This window comes from Sebastes fasciatus, chromosome 6, assembly GCF_043250625.1.
Source record: "Sebastes fasciatus isolate fSebFas1 chromosome 6, fSebFas1.pri, whole genome shotgun sequence".
NCBI classification, from domain to species: Eukaryota; Metazoa; Chordata; class Actinopteri; order Perciformes; family Sebastidae; genus Sebastes; species Sebastes fasciatus.
The window spans coordinates 7,747,891-7,761,957 of record NC_133800.1 but is presented as its reverse complement, the minus strand read 5'-3'; the positions used below and the strand labels follow the sequence as shown (position 1 = coordinate 7,761,957).

Here is a 14,067-nt window from a genome sequence, read left to right as displayed (position 1 = left end):
AGCTGTCCCACTGGAAGCAGCACTGTAGCTCCGCTCATGACACTGACACTATCACGATCAAAAAATGTTTTCATAAAAATTAATCCTGTAAGAAAATACACCCACCCAAAACATCTGGTCCTCATCTCTCCTCACATTGGGGAGCTGATGAGTAATTGCCAGCAGGAGTTTCATTGATAAAAGCCGGAACAACCAGATAAAAGATAAGACCAGACTGACTGCATCAAGAGAAAAATGTATCATGTGATTGTTTAGATATGTCCTCAGAGTAATTACCTTGTAAAATATTAGCTGCATAATTTGCGGTTAAGCAGCCAACAAGATTTATAATGAAGCAGTTTAATTGGTTCTGCACATTGTCTTCTCCTTTGATCATCACATGAATCCTGCTCCAAGAACATGTTTACCAGGTTGTTGTAGTTAATGTTTAGACAAAAGGACTTGATGTTAACAAATTGTTCTTTAAAGGGATTTTAAAACATTTTAATTAGGGGCTTTACATACGTAAATTGAATGTAACATTTCAAGACTATACAAATGGTAAAAAATATAGAAGTTAAATCAGGAACATACAAAAATGTAGATAATACAATACTATTAAAAGAGATCAAATTTAATTAAATAGAATATTAGGAGTGAACAAATACAAATTAGAATACATTTAAATACATGTTTTAAAAAATATATTATATTTAAAAAATATGTTTCCTTGTGTTCTCACTATGCGTGTAGATAAGCTTTAAAAATGCTTGTAGGGGGATTTTGTTACCTTCAGACAGAGACAGATCTAGCCGTTGACCCGTAACCCGTTATCAGTCCTTATCTAACTGTCAGCAAGAAAGTGGATAAGTGTATTTCCTAAAATGTCGAACTATTCCTTTAAGACCTCATAAGATAAGATAAGATAAGATAAGATAAGATAGATTTAATTGTCCCGAAGGAAAATTGGACTTGGACACATACAGTACAGTAGCCATATCTGCTACAAAATAACATACAGTATACACAGACTGTCTCCAGTCCACATGCACACAGAAGTATAGCCTAACACAGTAATTAATCTAGTAAACATAATCCACAAGTGTTAAAAGCCTAAAGTAAAAATAGTAAAATGCATGACATCAACAGTAAATTAACAGTTAGCTACTCGTTATGGTTGTTGTATTAGCAACATTAGCCTCAGACAGCTAATATAAGCTAATGTCTAGCTTGATTAGTAGTAAACTGTAAACTGCAGAAAGAAACTAAATCAACAAGTCAACAATCACAATTAACAGCTTTAACAAACATGCATATAGATACATGGAGGGTATTTGGGCCGTAGATGAAAGGTGTCTGTTAATATTTGCTATAGCAACAGAATGTTCACCTGAAACCAACTGCTGGTCATGAAATTTAAAATAAACCTTCTTACTGGCGTTATATGTCAGTAATCTGAATGAAACATGTTCTCTTGCATTTCAATGAGCTGGCACAGCAGCCGTTCACAACCAGCGTACAGTGTGTCCAAAACTAATTCACAAACTCAGTAGTTGGAATATAAATGAGCTGATTAAATGAGATGCAGTGCCGGCGGGGTTTTGCTCATGTGTTATGGTTTGGCCCTTTGACAGTAGGTTTGTACCATTTACCTTAATTTATGCATCATCAGCAATATAACATCCTGCGTGCGGTTTTCCATCGTGCTCTAATGGGCAACTAGGGTCGTCTGGTCATGTAAAGATTAGCAGTAAATGTCCCTAATTTGGCTTTGAGTGTCGGCTCCCTGTTAATGATTGCCACAATAATGTCTACAACCAAATGGTACACTTGTACAGCGGGGATGTAGGGCTCACAGGTTTACCGAGGAATCTGAACAGTTTGGATGGATTAACACGTTTAAAGCAACTTCCCATTATGTTGCTGTTTGATATGAGTCATATACCCTCTTTAGGGATAAACAGTCCTGCTGGAAGATCAGGAAAATGATTGTGTAAAGTTTAATGTTAAATGTAAAGTGCATTATATTGATTTTTCTTCTTTCTCCTCCCTATTAATGATGTGTAATTTCCTTGTTTTTTCCACCAATAGGCTTGCTCATTGATGGAGAACCACCCTCCCACTCTACTGATTAGTATAACACAATATAGGTGTGCAAGCTACTGCTGAATGCTCACAGTGACCCTGATGAAGACCTATGTTGGTCGCAACGCGTTGGTCATTTTAAACAATTATTGCCATATAAAATAAAGGCATTTTCATTTTGTTCAAACACTACAGTGTGCCTTGGATTTTTTTTGAGGGAGACTTGCATTTTGTACTTTTTTCCACCCATGCAATGAGCCCTTCACAAGACTGAATGTGCATTATATTGTTCTTTGTCATTTTGACTTGAATGAGCTTGAGTCTGATTTTGTATTGTTTTGCAGTCCTACAGCCTCAAGAGTAAACTGTCCTCTATGGGTTGGATGAAATAACAGTATGAACAGAGATGTTTTATGCTCAGGTCATTCAAGGTCATATTGAAAGTGGCTGTATACAGTGAATCCATATCTTCAAGGAGTTATAGAGTAGATATGATTACATTTGATGACTTAGACTCAACAGCCCAAACAAATCAATGACAGTTTAATCAGATGCCTGTTGTAAATAATCTCAAAAAGCAGACAAAGTATTTCTGTTTTCATGTTGGCATCACATGTCAAACTCTGTGCCAGTTCAAACAGTTTACATCTGATTCTCTTTGTTATGCTGAGTGAGATCGCATACGGATGTTTTTACTACAAATCTACCAGACCCCAGAATAAACACGTCCAGACTCTCTCTAAACTTTACATTTAAAAACAGGCCGCAGGCAGAGTGTCAAGGACAACAACCCGGCCACCTGGGTTTATGCTCAAAGATGTTGGGAATCCAAGACTAAAGTCGAGAGGGGTGACTTCACCGATGATTAGTCTGATATGGAATAACAGTAAACTGCTCTATTGGAAAGCACCAGTTTAATGCTTAAAATAGCAATGTAGACAAAAATGTTATCTGGATTGAGGCTCAAGGTTCATGGAAACAAGTGCTCTTGTCATGCATTTGTATTGATTTTACCAATGTTTTTGCATGTTTTATGCTATCACATATAGACCTACTTTACTGCCAAACAACTTATGAAGCTAGGTTGTTGTTGTTTTTAAATGGAAATAGGTTTATAAATTAGTGAATAAATGTACCAGGTAGCTACTTGATTTCATTTGTTTCACTACAACATGAAAAACAGCTTGAAACTTGAGATAAAAGTTCATTTTGGGCTTTGAAAACAACTCAAGACATTTTTATCAAAGTTAGCTCACTATTGAAACCACCCTCTGTAAACATGTAGCTGGAGCCAGTAGCTTAGCTTAGCATGAATGGTGCCTTCAAATGAAACACGTGAGCTCGTGTTTACAACATGGGAAGTCATGTACATGATATGCTTGGCGTTCAAGTGGTTAAGTCGTGAGAACACCGCTGCTAAGCAACGGCAATATTAACGTTACTGTCGGCGTCTAGTCGCCACAGATGCTATTAGCAGCAATTAGGTAACATAATGTAGGAAATGCAAAGACATAATGACAGAGGAGAAAGATGAGGCTGTTGGGAATATCAGCATTTTCCTCAGACCTATAAAATTACGGAAAAAAAAACAATATACGATTAAAATTATATTACTCATTATGCACCGAAAAATTTACTTCCATGGCCTCCGCCATTTCTGGCAACGTCAATAAACACGTCACAACTCGTGAACTCGGAGCCTTCAGAAACTTTCCACTTAACGAGGTCGTAAATACGACAGGAGGGCGCAGTCATATGGATTCCTCTCATGAACACAGTAAACACCAACCCATTTGAAGGCACCAAAGAAACAGCACCTTCCTGAAGTCTACGCCAGTTGCCCAGCCAAGATTTTGTTTTTTTTGTAGCTACAGATTAAAGAAACAAGATGTAAGCTAACATGTTTGTTAGCTATAGAGGTGCTGGTGGATTTAGTACCTTTTGAAAAGAGATGGCTAGCTGTTTCCCTCTGTTTCCAGTCTTTATGCTAAGCCAACTACATATTTACTGTACAGACTTGTTATATCAATCTTCTCATCTGACTCTCACCAAGAAAGCAAATGTGTACCTCCCAAAATTTTGAACTACTCCAACCCATTCTCATTACCAGGGCATCAAAATACTGATGTTTTGTCACGGCCATCAGCGTCCGATACCGCCGCAAAAGGCAACCTTTAGCGGTGGTAGGAGACGTACCAGGCTTTCCATTAACTACAATGTAAACCCTTTCACGGCAACAGTAAACGCTCAGGGAAAGTGCTGTGGTGGCGTAGTTTAAAGAGCAAAAGAGACACACACGGCGGGCGGGAGGGGAGGTGGCGGGGTCCAATAAACACAAGGCTGTCATCCAGGAGTGCGTTAAGTTTCACTTTCACTTTACAATCAGCTGTTCGATCATGTCCTGTGTTCACAACGTCCAGTCACATTTTCACTGTAAAAACAGTAGTTTTAAGCCCAACCATGTTGTTTTTTCCTAAACCTAACCATAGTGGTTCATTGCCTGAACCTAAGCACGTGTTTTCATTTCATTCACAACATTAAGCACGTGTTTTTATTTAATTCACAACATTAAGCACGTGTTTAGTGCGACCAAGATGTGACGCCGAGGGGTCTGATAAGGCGTCAGTATGTGACGAGTTGGAATGGGAACGTGTTGACCAGTCCTTTAAGCCAATATGTTTGAGAAAGAGCTCTGATAAATGTGGATTTTAAAACATTATGGTGACCTTGGTGGTGGGACTGTTTTGTCAACTAGCTTGAAGCTAGTGAATATCATGTCTGCCTTTATTATTGTGGAAGTTTAAATCATCAGCAGTATATATACAAGTCAGTTCATTGACAAAAATGTAAATTGTGCAGACAGAGTCAGTTTTGTCAGTTATTAAATGTGTGGGTGTGTAGACAGTAGATGTGGAATGAAGACAGTTTTCTTTGACCCATCCCACAAGCTACCAGATGTGTCTGTACATGTCCACAGAGATCCTGTTTTACTCTACAGGTGGCTGTTGTTTTTTCTAAACAAAAAGGTCTTTGGCAAACCGTAATCTCAGACGGTAAATCATAGATCAACCCAAGCGTTAAACTAAAGCACGGGTGCATTGTTGCAAGCAAATCATGCAGAACTACACCTAAATTCAGTACTGAATACCTGTAATAGCTCCCTTGGTGTAATTGTCCCTCTCGTTGTAAGAAACAAAGTCAAATCCCTAACAGCTATCAAAAGAAAAAGAAATGTTTTCCACCAACTGGCACTACTTTGAGGATATAAGAGTCTATAGAGCCAACAAAACCTTTCCAAGACACAATGTAGTAATTGTTTGGCACAGGAATTAAAGCCCTGGAAGAAATACTGTGTTTTGGAAGTTGTTTTTTCTTTGCTTTCTTTAAACCACAAAGTCTACCAGAAAAACAAATGCCTGAACAGAAAGCCCCACTCAGCTGTGTGATTGTCTTTCAACAGTTGTATTTACAGGAAAATGTAGTCTTTCAGCAGTGCGTCTGCAGTGCGACCACGCTGCAGGTTATCTGACTTCAACAAACAAATCCAGGAAAAGCACATTCATGAGAAGCCTAATCTTTCAAATCTACTTACAGAACATTCTGTGAGGATTGAAACCCGACATGCACGTATACAGAAAAACACAACAGGACGCTGAAATCATATTTTATACGTGCAGGGTGGCAAACACATTACATAACAGCTGTTTTTCAAAAGGTTGACATGTTGAGGCCAATTATGTTATATAAAGCCTGAATGGGTATGCCTAAGAAAATATTATTTTTTCAAGGCTATATTGCGCCCCTAATCAGAGCATGTTTCCTCCGTTTCTATGTTTAAATAAATGGCAGAAAGTGGCAACAAAGAAAAAACAAGTGTGTTTTCCAAGAGCACAGGGTCAGTCTGGTGGGATGACGTCAGGCAGCAGGGCTCAGGGTCTCGGTTCCTCAGAGTTCAACATGTTGTGCGAAAGCAGTCACAGTCTAGCTACGTGGAGGAAACAGCTTCAAGTGGTGTGGGTGCTTTTTCACAAGTGATGCCACTGACAATTAGCTCAGGGTTAATTGCATCACACACAGACAACAGACAAGCTGCAGCCACAAGTCTGACATCATCAGCGCAGCTAAACAAACCCCACCCACCTGAGCGTGGTGATGTTGCTGGTTTGTTTGTCAAAACAAGTCCTGATCGAGAACCGTCATACTACATATAACAGTCATGGAAATCGTGAGGATGGCCGGTGTGCACGGAAAGCAGAGGATGTTTTGAAGCAGGTCAGGCAGGTCGATGTGTGTTGCCCTCATATGGTTGCCCTTTAATCCAACTGAGCAGGGGCAGCCCATTCTCATTCCCAGAGCGTAAATTACCGACACTTTGTCACGCCCATCAGCGCGTGATACTAACGCACAAAGCACCCTTTAGTCCCTGATATATATACAGTATATATACAGATATAGATATAGATATAGATATATAGATATAGATATAGATATATATGGACCTTCACCTATATAATATAATTACGGAGCAAAGAAAGATTCTTGATCCCAAATCAATCCTATTATGAGATGATTGTCAGGAAATTATTTTAGAATAACTGAATTACTATAACAAATAATAAATGATACCTAATAAAATAATAATAAATAATTACCTTCACATTACTATATTCTAAGTTTTATTCTACCTTTTTGTGGCACTTTTAAGCTTACAGGAATATTTGGTTCTTACAAGGAACACATTTTTTTGGGCTGGGAAAATATAAATATGACCATTTTGATCTACAAGCCTCAACTAATTGCCTAAAATATAGCCTAATTCAAACACAATATGAATTTGGTCTTATGGTAACTTTAAAAGAACACATTTACATTTGTAAGAGTTTTAAGATTCTCATTTTTGTAACTTTTTTTAATGTTAAACCGTGTCATACAAGATTTGTTGTACCCCCATTTCTGCCCACCCACACACATACACGCCACGCACACACACATACACAGTTATAATTATATATGACCTTCGAATTAACTTAAAACATTTATTTTCTTTATTATTGTTATTATTTACTTATTTATTTATTTATACTGTATTATATATATATTTCATTCATTTATTTTCTTTTTGTTTTGTTTTTGTTCCCCCTATGCTATAAAAGGAAGGATATCTGTATGTGTGTGTGTAGATATGTGTGCATGTGTACAGTATATGTGTTTAAGAGTAGGTATATGTCATATATGACCATTTCGCCTCATTCAATGCCAAACACACACCCATTATCCACATCACACGCACACACACACAAACACACACACATTCTTCAACCTGCTTTTATCCCCTTGTGTTGTTTTTGTTTTGTTTTGTTTGTTTTTGTACTTTATTATTTGTCTTTCTCTGTATAATATATATTTGGTCTTTTTTATATAGAGTATGTCCCTGCACATCTTCACTTGTTTTGTAATCACTTTATAACACAATAAAAAATTAAAAAATTTAAATAAAAAGATTTGTTGTTTAGGTTGAACCTCTGTGTGATGGTGTTAAAACAAAATATGTCCAAGGCCTTTGCTGCACCAGACTGAACAGCTGATGAAGCTGTGAGGTGAAATGAAGGGGAGGGACTGAACCCTGCAGGAAGCTTGAAGGCAGAGCCTTATTTCAATGAAGTCACTGGTGTCTGTTGGCTGCCTTCATCTCTCTCTCCTGGTGAGTGAAATGTGCTTCTGTCTCCCAAAGCTATAGCTGAGGATCTCTCAGCCACATGATGATGCTCAGCAGGAGGAAGAACTAAGACAAGGTGCAAACTATTTTTGTTTTTTTTCAACTTTTTTGTTTTTTTTCAACTGTTTTGTTTTGGTTCTGATTTTGATGATGTTGGTTTTCTTTCAAGTGAAAATAAGTTTCCTCCTCTGGACTGGGAATGCTGGCGTTGAGAAAAGTAGTTTCACTCGTCTTGAACTGCGTTTTAAAAGATGAATAACCAAACGATGACAACAGGGGGCTTTGTCCCAACCATCCCGTCCATTATGTTCATCTTCGGGATGGTTGGGAACTTCATCGCCATCGTGGTGCTTTGTAAGTCTCGCAAAGAACAGAAAGAAACCACGTTTTACACGCTGGTGTGTGGCCTGGCGGTCACGGACCTGCTGGGCACCCTGCTGGCCAGTCCGGTCACCATCGCCACCTACGTGAAGGGCTCGTGGCCAGGCGACAACGCGCTGTGCCAGTACTTTGGCTGCACTTTGCTCTTCTTCTCTCTGGCCGGGCTCAGCATCATCTGTGCCATGTCGGTGGAGAGATACATCGCCATCAACCATCCCTACTTCTACAACGACTTTGTGGACCAGAAACTGGCCGGTTTGACTCTCCTGGGCATCTACATCTTCAACGCGCTCTTCTGCGCTCTGCCTATCGTCGGCTTCGGACATGTGAAGAAACAATACCCGGACACTTGGTGCTTCTTAGAGTGGAGGAGCAACAAGACCAGCGATGCCGCCTACTCCTTCATATACGCCGGCTACAGCACTCTTCTGATCCTCACCACTGTTGTCTGTAATGTGCTGGTGTGCGTGGCTTTGATCCGGATGCACCAACACTTCATGCGCAAGATGTCGCTGGGTACCGACCTGGGACGCACCAGGAAGCCGCCGAGGAGAGGAAGCAGCTTCAGTCGTCTGGCCGGTGCAGAGATCCAGATGGTCATTCTGCTCATAGGCACTTCAGCAGTGGTGCTTATCTGCGCCATACCACTTGTTGTAAGTTCCTAAGTATCCTTTACGCACTGATCTTTTGCGCACAAATGTTCCTTTTTTCCTTTTTAACACAGTTTGGTCATACATTTTTATCCAAAACCCAGGTGGATGATTAGAAAGCAAAGTTAAATCATATTAATATTTGTACTTAATAACTTTTTCCTTGCCATTTTTAAGCCACTACTCTTTGTTCATTCTATCCATTATGCACGTTTTACGCAAAAATATGCACTGTTAAGAATTTCCCAGTAAAATAACGATAAAGAACTGGCAGCAGGGTTGCCTTTATGTTACTGTAAAATTAACATCATTATACTGTCGTTGAAATTTACAGCTTTGTACTGTTATTGAAAAATACAGTTTGAACTGGGTTTTTTTATTATTAATTTCACAGTATTTTACAGTTAATTTACTGTTTAAAGAAACATTATATAGCTGTTTTTCACCTTTCTTTTACATTATCTTACTGATTTGTTTTAATGCACTATTTATTTTTTACATACATTTTAATAAACATAATTTTTTTGCCTAGATGAATAGACTTAGCAGGTTACAGACATAGGAATAGTCACACTAAATACAATTAAAGGCACTTGTTAGGAAAAAGGCTATAATAGACTTGTTGACACATTTCCCAAAATGTATGTCTATAGCTGGCTACAAGCACAGAATGCAAACTATAACAACATGTGAGTGAAGAACAATAAAGCTAATTAACTGATTTTACAATCATGTACAATGTACAAGCCTCACATGTGCAGATCAGGTCCCAGAATTAAAAAAATACTGCATGAAACTGTTACTGATGATACTTTAGACAGTTGATCAGCAGTAAAGTGCTGTTTTTTAAGAATGCATTATAGTTCAGTTAAAAAACGGCCTAGTGTAATTTAACAGGTTTTCTTTTGTATTAACAGTAAAGCACTGTTTTTAGCAATAACAGGTTAATACTGTTGAAATCCTGTTTACAGTGTACTTATTTTTGTACATGGATGATGAGATGCTCTCTCTCTTTTCCTGCTCTGGTGCTCCATGTTGTTATTAATGTGCTTTTCACACACCCACAGCTGCACACTCACACATAGTGTAAAACATGTATCCATCTACTCATCCTGTATTCTCTCTTCCCCTGCAGACTCAGGTGTTTTTAAACCAGCTGTATAAGACTCCAGTGGAGCCGAGGTTGGACAAAAACCCTGATCTACGTGCCATACGCTTTGCCTCCTTCAACCCCATTCTCGACCCCTGGATCTACATCCTGCTCCGCAAGGCTGTTCTCCTCAAGCTCATTGAGAAAATCAAGTGGTTATTTTGCAAGATGGGAGCACAGAGGCAAGAGAGACAGGATAACCGCCCCTCTATAGACACTCTTCAACGTCCCTCGACCACCAATAACCGGGACTCAACCGTCCTGGTCTGCCACGATGTGCGAGACTACACCAGCAACTCCCAGATCTTCCTCTACCTGCCAGAGGGAAGTGAGGCGTACAAAGGAACCTGCCACAAAGCAGACAAACTCTCTGGTACACAACCTTCATCAGTCAGAGACTCACAGGCTCAGAGTAGAGAAGTAATCAGGGACCTTTCAGCTCTGCCATGCCCAAAAGACCCGGCACTTCAGGTGTCATTGACCACTGAGACAGAGGAGGAGAAATCCATCTGACTTAACTCTGAATAAGGAGAAAGTTCTCAGTTCGCTCTGAAGCTCTACCGAATGACTTCTCTAAAAGTGAACTTCTAAACCTCTGAAAAATGGGGGGAAGGCAAATAAAAACAATAAATGACTCTTCTTGTGAAGTCGGGCACATAAAGAAGCGAGAAAGAAAGAGAAACTTGAAGTTCTGTGAGCTTCCTGTTGTTCTCTGTTTCAGCGCACACCTACCTCTAGTTATGACTATCTCTGACTGTGTGAGCAGATTTTGTCATTTTGCCTAAAACAGATATTCTAACAAAGATGATGACCCACTTCTTCATGACTCAAGTGTCAGTGATGGAAAAGCTATCCTTCCTCATTTCAGCTACTTTGTTCGATCATTGTGGAAACCTTTACTGTAAAGTAGATGGGGCCAGAAATTTAGAATAATTGAGTCACACGCTTGTGGTCAATAAATGAAAACAGTATTGAATGTGATCCTTACTGTATGAGTAACCACTGGCATGTATGCTGCCATTGTAAGGAGTGATTTCTTTAACAAACTCTATTGTGCAGTGCTTTTTGAAGGACATATGTGACTAAGTACAGTGCAGTATTATTATGTGGTGGACACCAACATTTTTGCGGGAATACACACACACACACACATACGTCATCTCAAATTATAAAAAACTTTATTTCCGTAGTTATTAACGCTAAACATTTTGTTCCTCAGCTACAGAAAAATGTGGTGTAAATCAGTGGACAGATGTTGCTTGATGTGGAGTACTAAGATGAAGATATTTCAACACACGTGTCAATGTTGTGTAAAATATTGTTCGTAATAAAGTTATTCTTCTCTACGAGAAGGTTTAGTTGATAAATCACAACTCTCAAGGGATTCTCCACACTAAAGAAGTATTTCTTTGATCAGAATCACTATTTTGCAGCGCTAACATCCAGAAAATCAGGACTTTACAAAATGTTTTGCATCAGTTGGGACGGTTATTTTCATGAGCAGTTATTCTGCTGATTATTCAGTTAATTATTTAGTCAAAATGTCCAAAAAAATTGATCGTCCTATTCTGTGCCGCATTTTTTCCATGCCTTATAATGTTTGTCAGTTGACACCTTCAGCTGCTGTCTCACCACTATATACAATAGACTGAACTTTTGAACCCGTTTGTTTGAGCTTTTCCACTCAAATGAGCTTTATGTCTTAGTTTCAGCAGCTTTGTAGCACACAGTCTGCCTCCTTTTCCCTGTTATTAAATCGGCTCCAGATTGTTGCTTCATGTCACGGATCACATTCTTGCCTTTCTAGTTTCTCTTGCTGTTAATTTTAGACAAGCTTCTTCGTGTGGATAAATGCTGGGAATCACGCCCCTCGAGTTTGTACATTACAATGGTATTTGGTTAAAGGTCGAGTTTGACATACAACAAGGTCTTTTAATTTATTTTTTCATCCGGTCTTTAAGTTATGCACTTTATTTTGTATTCTGAATTAAATATGTGGACATATAGTTGCGGTTGTATCAATTTTCATATCTGTAAACGTGTGTGTGTGTGTGTGTGCGTGCGTGTGTGTGTGTGTGTGTTAAAATTGAGCGGTAGATCATAACTGAGAACTTCGGTAAAACATTTTATAATGCAGCTGTAAATTAACGCCCACGCTGTCGTTTCACAGCGAACATGACCTTTGACATGTCGTCGTATGTTGTCAACATAAAGCGGAAGTTCATTTTGTGAGCACCAAGTTTCTCACACTCTTTTTTCCTGCTAAAGGTTTGGAGAGATCATCTCATGACCCCCATTAGCACAGACAAATGGCCCTGAGAAGAACAAACTTCTTCCAAAGTTTACAGACGAATAAACGAAAGTTTAACACTCTGGGTTAGGGTTACGTCAAATTAATATTTTTCTAAGCGTACAAAAAAGCCTGTGGATCTTGTTAATGTGCAAAATAGCAAATGCCTGACACACACACAGAAACAGAGAGTCTTAAGGAAATAAATCTGGGTATCAGGAAGTAGACCTGGCCGAGAGCGTTTCTCTCCTGAAACAATAAACACAATCTAAGCTCCAATTCATTGCAATTAAGCTTAAACAAGCAATGCAGTGGCTTAGGCAAACACGTAGCAGAGACGCCTAAAAGAGTAGTGTCAGCGTATCCCCCAAGCTCTGGGAACAACTCATTGAGTTAAACTGGGACTGTACAGTAGCGGAACACTGTGATGTGTGGAACAAGCCCTCCACTTGAGCCTCTTTGCTCTCACCAGAGTCAGTCCTACCTAATTAAATGTATAAATGGACAACCAATGAGGCTGATATTTACCGTCTGTGTGAACAGGTGTACATTCACATGCTGTACAAATGAGAATAGCCTCACTGACCTCAGATCTATAGAAACAAGTCTAACACAAGTCTTTTCTAACAATCAGCAATAAATGTGGACTGTTTTGTTGGATATGTTGAGATTAGAGACGGTGATGCATATACAAGTTGACATGAATGTTGTGAAGGAAACCTGTGAAGCTGCTTTACATCAACAGGGTCCTTCAGTGACGCCCTGTCCCCTCATGCGCTCATTGATAAACAGCAGAAAACACCTGCTGCTGCTCCTTCACGTCTGCTGTCACCCTCAGTTGAAAAGAACACTAAACAATCCTGGTCTGGAAATACGCCAGATCCAAAGCAGAACTGATGCATGTGCTGATAAATGGTATAAAGAACCATGTGCTTCTTCCCTGAAGTGATGGAGAAAATAGGAAATGTGAGTCTACAGTGTGTTTCTCTCACATTAGTGCCAAGATCATCCTTTGTCCATGGTACGCCCATGAAGCAATATGATCTTAGTGCTACAATCAGAACAACGAGGCCTTGTTTGGTGATAGATTTGAAAGCTTAAATGGTCAGCACACCCTCACACACCGAGCATACCGAGCTGATAGTTCTGTTTTTTTATTTTCCCAGGATCTGACATTTCTGCTGACAGATTTAAGGACTATTTTTCCTGGAAAAAGTAGTACCAAAGAAAATGTTCACACTCAGCAACAGGGACAATTTTACTGTAAAATACTGCTGTTGAATTTTTTAAAAGTATTTCATAATGCTATGAACACCACAAACGAAATTCCATTCAACTTGTATTAAAGGGACACTCCACCAATTTTACAAATGAATATCAGTTTACGCGTGGTGAGGAGTGCTACTCAGTTTGTGAAAACAGTTGATTTCTTTGACGTCTGACAAAATATTACCTATCAGTTTTGAGAGTTTGGGCTATTTTGCTTCCATAACATGTCTTCTTTCAGACTAGTGGAACGAAAACACCCAAAATACACATTTAGATGTTTATTTTACTACTTTGTCTATTTGCATCCGTAGATTTCTCCTAAATTCACCAAAGTTAGCATTAGATAATGTCTCATTTGCATAGATAAACATAACATTTCAGAAAACTTCGAATACAAAAAAAATAATTGTCTTAATGTCAGCAATCAACTGGGGAAGTTTCATGGCGATATGACTTAAAATGTTTACCCTATTCACCTTTAGAGTCTCCCCATACAGTAAATGTTTTTACATAAAGCCTGTGTTACAAACTGGAGGTGTGAGACATT

General features: G+C 39.0%; 1 protein-coding gene across 2 annotated transcripts; it reads left to right on the top strand.

Annotated features, from left to right (window-relative positions):
• Positions 1-7,729: 7,729 nt before the first annotated feature.
• Positions 7,730-10,596, top strand: ptger4a (prostaglandin E receptor 4 (subtype EP4) a). Of its 2 annotated transcripts, XM_074637443.1 has the most exons (3): positions 7,731-7,856; positions 7,950-8,814; positions 9,947-10,596. In XM_074637443.1, exons 2-3 carry the CDS (start codon positions 8,032-8,034, stop codon positions 10,472-10,474), a joined length of 1,311 nt encoding a protein of 436 aa, XP_074493544.1. In that variant the 5' UTR covers positions 7,731-7,856; positions 7,950-8,031; the 3' UTR covers positions 10,475-10,596. The 2 variants fall into 2 exon arrangements, with proteins under 2 accessions (XP_074493543.1, XP_074493544.1); XM_074637442.1 differs by having other exon boundaries at positions 7,730-8,814.
• The last annotated feature ends 3,471 nt before the right edge of the window (positions 10,597-14,067 follow it).

Coding starts and splice junctions, on each gene's coding strand:
- ptger4a (XM_074637442.1), top strand. CDS start 8,032: ATGAATAACCAAACGATGACAACAGGGGGCTTTGTCCCAACCATCCCG. Junction 8,815..9,946: donor TCTGCGCCATACCACTTGTT/GTAAGTTCCTAA, acceptor CTTCCCCTGCAG/ACTCAGGTGTTTTTAAACCA.